The following is an 11311-nucleotide window of genomic DNA, read 5'->3' as shown; positions in this document are numbered from 1 at the left end:
TTGAATATTAAAACACGTAGAATCGCAAATAATGTAATAAACAACCATATTTACTTTATTATTACCCTATTATCACTTGATCCATTACTTTTTGCATGTAATCCTTATGGGAGATGACTTTTTCTCAAATCTGGATTCTACATTCTTGTCTTTTGCGAGCAATATCGCCGTTATTTCGGCTTGATTTTTGTTGATTTTTGAGTATGTTGTAGCTGAGACTATATACTATCTCAAAGTTCTCTCATTTTGTTCAGTCTGATGTCATCATGGTCTGTTGATGATGATCATCAACATCATCATGATCGTGATGATCATCATCATCGTCATCACCATTACTATCAAGATCATCATCATCATGATCATCATCATGATCATCATTGTTTACATGTCTATATAACTTGAAGGCAGACCACCTTATTCGTCCTCGTGACGAATTAAAATCTAGTTTTTATTGGTCCTTCTTAATTATCAGCTCGACCACTCATTTCTTTTTGTGTTGACCCCGCCCCCCCCCCCCCACCCCACCCCGCATCTCTTTCATTTAAACTACATGTACATCATTCATGCAGCCCACATGCATAATTAGATTCTGTGATGAAGCCCGGTAATAGGTGGTTGACGTAACACGATATCATATAAAGCAGCATTCAAACCAAATTAGAAGGCCTGATTAGAAAACACCCCGACATCTGCTTTTACAGGCAAACTAAGCCTATGGCAACAACTGCCCTTTTTGCTAGACCCGACCCAGTCCCCGTCGCTTCGCGACGGCGCTGTCTATAGTTACTGTTTCTGGTCAATCATTGGCCGCAATTATCAACATATTTGAACAACGGGAATCTGCATTTCTATACAAAGTTCTCAAATTGGCAATCGTTGGTGTAGCTAATTTGGAGAAGTTTGATTGGTTGCAAAGGCCGACCAGAATAGTTCATTTTGCTTTAGGGGTGTACCATGGCGTGTATTCAATAATACGTGAGCACGCACGCTCTCCGATGAGATTCGGAACGGATCGGCGGCTAAATATCCCGCCGATTGGTTCCACGGAATGAATCGCCTGGCCGGAACCGATCGCCTGTGACTAGCGGAACGAATCTACGAATCCGGAACAAATCGGCGGGTACATATCCAGGCGATCGGTTCCGGAGGAACCGATCGCCTGCACGGAACAAATCTCCTATGACACCGGCCCCGAACAGGGGGGAATAATAGTCAGTCACCTGACCGTGGCCCATGATCGACCGTCTTGAAAATATAGTCATGTGACCGGGAAGTTTATTTTCATAGATTTTTCCAAGGAATCATAAATTTTCTTTTGAAAAATGAACATACTTTTCTGCAATTTTGATATTTTGTTGTTGGATTAACATTGAAAGCATTCCTTGTTATCTTGAATAGTATATTTTAAAATGCTTTATCTGTACGGCAAAATGAATAACTATGTTAATCTGAAAAATGTAATTGTAATTTGTTAGTTTTAGACTGGCCGTAGCCCCGCCCCCTTAGATTGACCATAAATTGAAGAATTTGAACTTTACTCAGCTCAGCTCATAAATACGGTAAGTTAAGTCCATGTAGAAGCTATAGCTGACATTTGTCTACCGGGCGTTTCTGTAGAAAAAGTCTACTCAGCCAGTGGGAGGGTATATATTCACAAGACTGGTGTATATTCTACAGAAAGTTGCAGTTAATCAGCTGTAGGAGTCGAGTAGGAGCTCAACAAGACAGCTGACAGCTGACACTGACAGGTGAATGATTTAGTCCGAACTCCAACTTCCAAGTCTGATCTGATTCGCATGCGCTTGAGTTATTTAGATCTATTTATAACTAACTTGCTAGTCTATACATGTAGCCAGTGCAGATCTAGGTGTCTTTATAGATCTACAGGTGTTTTGTAGATGCCAGGGAAGCGTATAGGTACAGATTATTGTAATCAGATCTATAGAGATACGTTATTGTGGCTGTGCGCAGAACTGCGACAGTACTACTACAAAGGAGTTCAGATCGAGTTCAGTCGTGCCCATAGCATATTAATCCTTTTTTTCTACATTCATATAGGTCTATAGACTATACACAATCACAATGGTTATAATATTTTCCTTGCTACAAAGGTTTACATTTACAGGCAAGAGCAGAATTATCTTTCAAACTGCGGCAGAATACAGCAGCAGAATGGCAGCAGCATCACCAGAGATACAGAAGGACTTACTGGAGCTGATGAAGGATAAAACTCCAAGGGATGTCAGATTGGAGTTCCGCAAAGGAAAATATTTCATGGCTTCCACCTCTGGCCTCTGTAAAGGTATGCTTTAAAAAAAAGAGAACAGCACATACTTTTAAGTAATTGTGTGCATGCATCTCTGTAACAATTTCCTGCTAGCTAGGCCTATATGAGTTAAACTAATATGAAACTATAATTTTGTACATCATGAAATCTTATTTTAGATTTTTCAGCTACTTAGCTCAAGATATTGATGTTTATACTTTTAAACAAATTTAATCAACTAAATCACTGGCACAATTAATAGTCCACTCAGCTCAACCACATACAAATAACACAATTTTTGATGACAACTCCAAGTCGTACATGATGTGACGTCACAAATTCTGAACTGAGTGAAGTTGGCTTTTTCTGGTTTTACGGCAGCTAAAAAAGGGAGATTTTCTTTTGTCTTAATAGTATACTTCTTAATATGACATGTAAAAGATTTAAAATGATCATTCTGTGGACTTTACTCTTTCGAATGCATGGTATGTAATTTGTCTATATTTTTTCAAGCCTTTAAATAGTGTTCACCATTGATTAGGCTAATTCTTTCCAGCCCAATAGGTTAAGTGAATATTTTCTTTGTTTTTCCTTCAATTTTAGGATACAAACAAGCCAATCTGATGATTGTTCACAAAGATGTAGCAGCAGACTTGGAGGAATATTGTCGCTTGAACTACGGACCAATGGCTCTCATCTTTAACTCCAAACCGGGCCAGTTTAATGCTCCTGAACTCTCTTATGATTCAGATGTTAGGTAAGAAATGCAGCGGTGATACTGACCTCGCAATCTCAATCTTGCACCTTTTAAAGCTGAGCAGCAGAAAGATTGCACAATCGCAATTGGGTTTTGTATAGACATGTGTCAATCAAATATGATTATTTATGTCTGGGGACCGACCTGTCCCGCCACCATCTAAAAGACGTGACTCAGTTTCAAACCTGGGTCCGTCTGAGTCAGTTTATAGGCAAAGACAGAGAGCAGACCAAGTGAAAGTACCGCTAGACCAACTCGCATCTCCCTTCAAAATTAATCATTTAACTATAACCGAAAAATATCTAAAGTTGATATTGAACATTTTTATCTCGGTCAAACGTGTCACATCAGTTGTGTGAATGGTTGTGAATACAAGCAGATGCAATTTCACCGGGTGCCAGTAGAAAGAACTCCCCTTCCCACTTTATGGAAATGATTTGAACTGAGTCTAGGCTATGAAGACTATATATATCAACATCTCCAAAGCGGCAGGAAAGAAAGTAAATCATCTCACAAGGCCAAATTTTCATTGTTATTTTTGCTCACTCAGGTTTTGGTTTTCCATGGTTTTCGTGCTGCGTGTAATTCTTTATTACCATTTCAAAAATTACATAATATGTTCCGTTTGGTCATCAAATTTTCATCAACATTTCTCATTTCATTCATATTTCAAAACGTAGGACTGATCTGTCTGCATATTGTGTATTTATTGATGGGCAGTTCAAAGAAGAGGTTCCAGACCTTCTCAAATTTGGGGACGAGTTGAATGATTTCTGTTTCTTCTACCTGGGGTGCAGCTTCTCTTTTGACAAGGCTCTCCTCTTAGGAGGAGTGCCTCTCCGAAATCTGGAGAAGGGAATTACAAATGTGTCTTCCTATAAGGTAGTTTGGATATTTTGTAATTCAGCTTAAAGAGGAAGTCCACCCTGAAATAGGTTTTAATCAAAGCAGATAACGAGAGAAACAAATCAGGTATAGTTTTGGTGCAAAATTTGATGGAGGGTTATTAGAAGTTTAACTTGTGCTTGATGAAATACAAGTTGGCAACTCTACCCTTGTGAGCATATCTCCTGTTTTCTCTGTACTAAAAAGATAAATAAAGAATGATTGTAATGGTGAGAAATATCAGATTAAGCCTATTCAGGCTATTCTCCGGATATATTACTAGAAATATGTTTTTAATTACTGGGATCCCCTCTTCAAAAATATGGAAATTTATTGAATGCAAATTTTACAAAAATCAAACAGGAGAATTGCTGGCATGGTGACTCATATACTGGTAGTTGCCAATTTGCATCTGATTGATTACAAATGTACAAATTTAGAAATTTCATATTTCTTATCCATGTTCTATTTTACTCAAATTTTCACTGATCTGTCAACAACAAAAATCATCTACATCTATTAAAACCAATTTAATTCAGGGTTGATTTTCTCTGGAACTAAATCAACCACTGCTTTTTATTTGCATGCTGTGTCTCACTTTTAGGACTGATGTGGCAGCTTATAATGTATTTGTCAATGGAGAGTTCTCTGAAACGGTTCCGGACCTTCTGAAATTTGGGGACCAGCTGAACGATTTCTGCTTTTTCTACTTTGGATGCAGTTTTTCTTTTGATGAGGCCCTCCTTGCTGGGGGTATACCTCTCAGAAATCTGGAGCAGGAAAACACAAATGTTGCGATGTATAAGGTATTTTGAAGAGCAGACGAACTTCATGTTATAATCTTTCTGGTATATCGCTTGCATTAGAATATCTAAAAGTATTGTTGTACGGTAAACTAACTATTGTGAATGAGAACATTCACCTAAATTTGAGTTTACGTCATTGTACATATTGATATCTCCATTACCAAATAAAAACATGATATTCTTCATTCCTGTACATTTTTATTGTTAAAAGTTTTGAGTATGTGCGACCTTATACCTCAATGATTTTCTTCTTTACCCATCAGTCCAATGTACAGTGCCATGGATGCGGTTGTTTCCATGGTAACGAGGTGGTATCTATGAAGCCCATACCCAAGGAGTTGGTAGAGAGGAGTTTTCAGATTACTCATCCGATGGGAGATGTCCATGGAGCTCCCATGCACATTGGAGACCCTGGTAAGTTTGTATGCATACCGACGCCTCAAATCTGTTCCTAGTAAATAATATCATATATATATATATATATCAGTTTCGTGTAATTTAGAGTTAGGTAGCCCATATAGTGTAGTAAAACTAGCAATAACTTTAACCCCATCCCATACATATTGGAGATCATGGTTAGTTAGTTTTCTCTTATCCAAATCCAAAGATAATATCAGATTTTGCCAATAGCTTTTAGGGTTAATTTATCTGCTGTCCTAATAAAAATAATAATAATGCCGCATTTTGTTATTGTGTAAATTAGCTTAGCTTAGCTCTGTGTTATAAGATACTGGATTGAAAGACACCTGCTGTGGTTCACAGCATCAAGTCTGAACAAAGCTCAACTGCATGTAGCTCTATCCCATAGTGGGACTTATTAGACTTATGGGACTTATTTTAATAAAACAGAAAAGGTAAAAAATAGGAAGGTAAAAAGTTATTCTATCTTTTATGAGAAAGGAGAGCTGCCTCACTTGTTTGTTGGTGTGTACAGTTTATTCTAAGGCAAATCTGGTATGAAAATTCTGCAAAAAGAGCAGATCAAAGAAAGTTTTTTTTTTTAACCCAGACAAATGAAAGAAGGAATATCATTTTCCCTCGTTAATCTGAGAGTAATATCCTCAATACTTGATACTTTTTTGCTTCCAGGAGAAAAGGCATAATTAATTTCTTCACTCTTATTTTAGGAGCTTTTATTAGAACTTTTCTTGAATTTGATGCTGTTTTTAATTTTTCTTTTCCAGCTGTCATTGGCATTGATCTGGATAGGACTGACTATGGAGTAGCCACTAAATTCCATGAAGGAGATATCCCGGTATTTTGGCCATGTGGTGTCACTGGACTAGACACTCTCAAATCTGTTAGTAAGTCAGTTTCAATGAAACAGTTCCAAGCATTCCACCATGTTTCTCATTGATATATATGTATTTGTTTACTTTTTGTCTACTTATTATGACTGCAGTTCACATGGTTGACTTGGTAAGTTGCAGTTAAAATAGTAGTATAAATGGTTCTTCTACGCAAGTTATAGTTTAGTGCAATGATTATTGAGTACAAACTCACAAAAAATAATCTGTGTGTGTGAAGTTGCCTTATATTGCAAGAGTCCCAGTATCCAATGGTACCTCTTTGAAAATAATTGACCATCTTTGAAAAAATATTCCTGGCTCTTTAAAATAATATGTCAATCCTTTTTAAAATCAACAAACACCCTCATATTACCCCTTTTAAAAACTTACTAAATCAATGAATAAGTACCGGTAGTTTAAGTACAATAGACATTTGTAGAAATGAATTTTGTGGGATCTACAAAAAATTACCTTATATGTTGAAAAATTGTGCAATTTTGCCTGTAAATGGGACTGACAAAATTACCTTATTTCGATGAGAAGTTATTATGACAATGTTCTTTGTAATGAGTTTCCAATATACATCAAAGTAATTTTAAAGTTTGCTTTGATAATTATTGTAAAATTCATTTTTTCTTGTTACTCAAACTGCAGACATTAATGTTTTACAGCCACACTCCAAACTTCTTTTCCATTTTCCAGAATTGCCACTGGCTTTCACACACAGACCAGGCTGTATGCTGCTCACAGACACCCCCTCCACGAAACCTAACCCCAACCCAGCCCCAGAGGATCTCCCAAGGGTAGTCTGGCTTTCTGATACCCCACCCCTGGCGAGTGCCCTCTCTCAGGCTACCATGGATAAGATAAAGAAACTGGAAACTGCAGCAATTGAAGACATAGGTAAGGTCACTTCTTTAGGATGTTCTTCCCCTTCAAATCTAAGTACATAATTACTCTTAAGAAGAATTTTTGTATGCCTTTTTGTTTCGAGGCAAAGTAAAATAGTGCAGAATGCTCACAATAAATGAATACCTAACTTTCATGGTCAATAATGATCTCTGAGCATTTCACATTTCAGTGAATATTTACTATGAAATGTGCAATAAATATCCCTGCATAAGGCATTTTGTCTTACACTAGGAGATCACCCCTGCACTCTTCATCATAATTACCCAGTGCACTACATGAGCAAAGATATTAAAGATAACATGAGGAAATAAACTTTCCATTGATATACTTTTCTCAATTTGATTACAGGAAAGCGGCAAATTGGCCACCTTCTGGTTGAAGACGATATGCTGAAGTCGGCCCTGTCGCTCTCCCATGCCAAATCGGTTGCCATAACGACCGGCTTCCCGGTGAAGCTAGAGGGAGACAACATCTTTGAGACCGATGGACCTCCGGGTGCTATCGCCATGGCAACCATCCTCCAGGCCCTGGGTAAAGATGTGGTCCTGGTGGTGGATGATGATGGAGGACTTCTGGGATGGATGAGGAAACTGGTAGAGATGCTTGTGGAAAGAGGTTGGTTTGGGTTTAGTAGTTAATAATTGCATTTTTTTCAGGCACTTTTAAAATCTATGTTCAATTCATTGTAAATTCGAAGGAGAAGAAAACCTACTACTTGTATTTTATCACAGATTTCCTTGGAACTTTGCGGTATGTTTTACCTGCAATTTAGAATAGATCCATTTCGTCATACTCAAAATATAGGGGGTCAGAAAACTTTTTTAAATTGTCTCATTCATGCACCTCTAAGGTGATCGAGAATTTGGGTTAGGGTTTAGGTTGCGATTGAGATCTCTCTTATGGTTATGATTGGTTATGTTTAGTGTTGGTTTTAGGGTCTAGTTGGTGTTTCTAGGCATTTCGACTCGTAGCTATACTCCCGTCTTCTTCCTCATTCTGTATGCTTCTCTCTGTCCTGAATATAAATAATTCTCTATTAAATGACTATAGAAGTCATGTCGGTTAAATTTGTTTGTTCTTTCAGGAGTACTGTCCAAGGCCATCCCTTTGGAATGCTATCCTCCTGCTGGCCAGTCTGCTTCCAAAGAGAACGCTGTCTCTTTCTTGACCGGCCAAGACGGTCGCACTCCAAGGTTCGATCACCTGGTGGCGATAGAGCGAGCTGGGGTGGCTCAGGATGGAGGCTACCACTCAGCTACTGGGTTGGACAAGAGCGTCAAGATAGGAGGGATTGACGCCTTGTTTAATGCAGCAAGAGAAATGGATCGTGTATTTACAACAGGTGACTACCATTTACTAGCCGTTAATAATTTTAAATCAAATTTTGTTGTATTTGACAGCTGTCAGGAGCTGTGGATCACCCTGAACAACATATGCACCCTCCCAGCAATTTGCTCCAATTCTAATTTGTCTAGTATCCATCTCGTCCAATCCCATTTTATACTAAGCCATGCAGTCTGTCTTTTCTCCATCAAGTCTAATATCAGTTTCTTAATATGCTAGTGTTCAAATCATCATTTTGTCCAATATCCACCAAGTCTATATCTCATCTGGTCCATTGACTAATTGGGCTACTGCCTTGGTGGAAACAATCCCATAGCAGTCGGGATATTATTTACAAGTTGTGTGTGATGGTCACTTCATGCATTCCAGATTATGATTTGCAATGTATTTTAGAGACTCCAGTATCAAATTGATATTAATCAGGAGTATACAATCAATCATCATTGTATCAACTTTGTAATCTTTGTTTGTATCAGTCTCCCGACTTTTTTAACAAGGAATTTTGATTTAATAAACCGAAATGAATGAATGAATTATAGACCTATGTAGACTAATTATAAAGCATCGAACATTGAATACTAATTGAGTGAGTGCATGCATTTTTCTTTTAATTGTAGGAATCGGAGATGGTGGTAATGAGATAGGAATGGGCAAGGTGCGAGACAGGGTCGTGACCCACATCCCAAAGGGTGACATCGTTGCCTGCATCACCTCAACGGATTACCTCGTCTGTGCTGGAGTGAGTAACTGGGGTGGCTACGCCCTTGCCGTCGCCCTCGCTCTCCTGAGACTGTGCCCCATCCATGACCGCTATCGTCGTCGAGCCGTCGGGCTGCCCCCAACCGAGGAAGAAATCCAGAGCATCATGGCTGCCATACCAAGAGTCGACAAGGTTTGATATAAAGAATTATTAATTGACTCATTGATACCATGTAGGTGACATCTAATTTCATACTAGCCTTGCTTTAGAAGAGGAAAGATATGCACTCAATGAGCTAAACAAAAGTGAAGCATATGCTTTTTATAAAGTTGATTATTCCAGTAACAAAATATGAGTGATATGTTATTAGCAACGTTACTGAAAAGATTTAAATGATTTAATGGAATATACATATGAAATTTACTGAATGACATCTGCTGAACATGAGTATGATATGCAATTGAATGGCATCGGCTAATTAACAAGACTCACATTTGGTTTGTTTATTTTTATCAGGAGGGGAAGGTTCTTGAGGCTATGGTGGAGCTAGGTTTCATGGACGCTACGGGGGAAGTCAAGATGGCTGTCGATTGGTTACCGTTTTATGATGTCCATGCTAACAAGATCAAGGAAATTTTGGGTGACTGGTCTTAAATTTGATAGGGATGCAGTTCCATTCCTTTTACCTAAGGAAATATCTTGATAGTGCTGAAATGGAGGCTCAAACTGAAATTATGTACATTCCTTACATACAATTGTATGTTTGGAACCAGAAGGGCGATATATTTGTGTAAAATGATATGAGTTTACACCAAAGAGATGATATCATTGCCTGCCTGTCTGATATAGACTATATGTGTCACATAATTTGATAAATCAAAATAATAGATTTGATTTGTAGAAGTGATTGGAAAATGGTGGAGGAAGTTTTTATATTTCTATTTTATGATAGCTGGGAGAGCCAACTTGGAACGTATATATTTTTACATAATTTTCATATAAATCACTTCAACTTGTTTTGTAACAATTAAAATGTATGTACATGTTTGAATGGACATGTATGAAATTGTGTGTAAAAACATACTGTATTACATGTTTGCGTGAATAGGAGGATATTATGAATATGTATGACATATAAATGTAAAATCATTCTATCAATTGATACGTGATTTAATTCTGGTATATTTCTTTCATGTATATGTGAATTTTTGATACATTTTTATAAATCTCATCACTTTTGAATTGTTATTTTCTCTTTTAACTGTGTGTGAATGTTTTGAAGAACATTGTGTGTGTATACATGTTGTTATGTGTTTGCTTGAATATGGTGATGGGTGTATGATATATAAATTTGAAAACCATTGATATGTGATTTGAATTTGAATGTATTCCATCCATCCTCTGTTATAGAACTTGATATACCGGTATCTTTGTTCATGCGAATAATTAACATACATGAATACGTGTGAGGTTTGTAACAATAGTGATATTGATCGACTGGCGATCATACTCTCAGGTAAAATTGCATACTTAAATCACTGACAGTGATTGTTGTTCAAGTACAAATTGCATATTATTGTCTTTCAAATTGACGATGAGATATAAGTGCTATTTTCAATGCATCAATATCTTCAGATTAAAGGTAAAGACCAGTATTGGAAAAGTCCCCATTTCAAAAAATGAAATGGAAGCTCTTATTACCAATCATGCCAAGAGTATGTTTTGATTAATACATGATGATAAAAATTTTGCCGGGAAACCGCCTAATAATTGATATATTTGGTAAATTAGTTTATCTATTGGTGTGTGAGAGATAAACGCATGTGTCGCACACATGTGCGTAGTCCTGTATACATCTTTCTGTGTACAGTGCTTGTAACTTTACGAAGACTGGGCCAAATTTCTTATCATTTTGATGATTCCAGAACCTTGCAGTACACACCAATACTTATATGCTAGATGATCAACCTTTTCTGATCGATTCCACAACGTTTCTTTCACAATACAATCGCATGACCATAACTGGTCTATCTTTAATTACATTAACTGGCCATGAGGGGGATGTGAGACTGTATTGCCCAAGGATAATTAATAGAATTGCCTGGCAAATGGTTGCATCAAGGGCACTGTAGTCTTGTATTCCCCAGTGAATATGCCAGTCAGTATTATTATTACCAGAAACTTTTCTTTATATTGTTAGCATCTTTTACATCAAGTTACGTTTACAAATTGATTATATACAGTGAAAAATATATACATATAAGAAAATATTGTTGTACCAGTTGGTGCAACACAGGTGTCTATGGGGTGATGGCTGTGCCATTAGTAATGATCTTTGTTATATGAATGATA

The 11311-nt window shown here is 37.3% G+C and overlaps 1 protein-coding gene across 1 annotated transcript; it reads left to right on the top strand.

Moving 5' to 3' along the window:
- The first annotated feature begins 1548 nt into the window (after positions 1-1548).
- On the top strand, positions 1549-10622 carry LOC577417 (D-glutamate cyclase, mitochondrial). Its single transcript, XM_777646.4, has 11 exons — positions 1549-1748; positions 2112-2302; positions 2870-3023; positions 4513-4714; positions 4978-5128; positions 5899-6018; positions 6706-6906; positions 7264-7530; positions 8000-8257; positions 8877-9151; positions 9476-10622. Exons 2-11 carry the CDS (start codon positions 2173-2175, stop codon positions 9611-9613), a joined length of 1896 nt encoding a protein of 631 aa, XP_782739.1. The 5' UTR covers positions 1549-1748; positions 2112-2172; the 3' UTR covers positions 9614-10622.
- Positions 10623-11311: the final 689 nt, after the last annotated feature.

This window comes from Strongylocentrotus purpuratus, unplaced genomic scaffold (genome assembly GCF_000002235.5).
Source record: "Strongylocentrotus purpuratus isolate Spur 01 unplaced genomic scaffold, Spur_5.0 spur5_scaffold_5, whole genome shotgun sequence".
NCBI classification, from domain to species: Eukaryota; Metazoa; Echinodermata; class Echinoidea; order Camarodonta; family Strongylocentrotidae; genus Strongylocentrotus; species Strongylocentrotus purpuratus.
This window is presented reverse-complemented; position numbering and strand designations above follow the sequence as displayed.

Excerpts from the sequence above, each read along its gene's own strand:
- LOC577417 (XM_777646.4), top strand. The coding sequence starts at position 2,173 with ATGGCAGCAGCATCACCAGAGATACAGAAGGACTTACTGGAGCTGATG. Across the intron at positions 6,019-6,705 it reads AGACACTCTCAAATCTGTTA|AATTGCCACTGGCTTTCACA; the intron begins GTAAGTCAGTTT and ends TCCATTTTCCAG. Across the intron at positions 6,907-7,263 it reads TGCAGCAATTGAAGACATAG|GAAAGCGGCAAATTGGCCAC; the intron begins GTAAGGTCACTT and ends ATTTGATTACAG.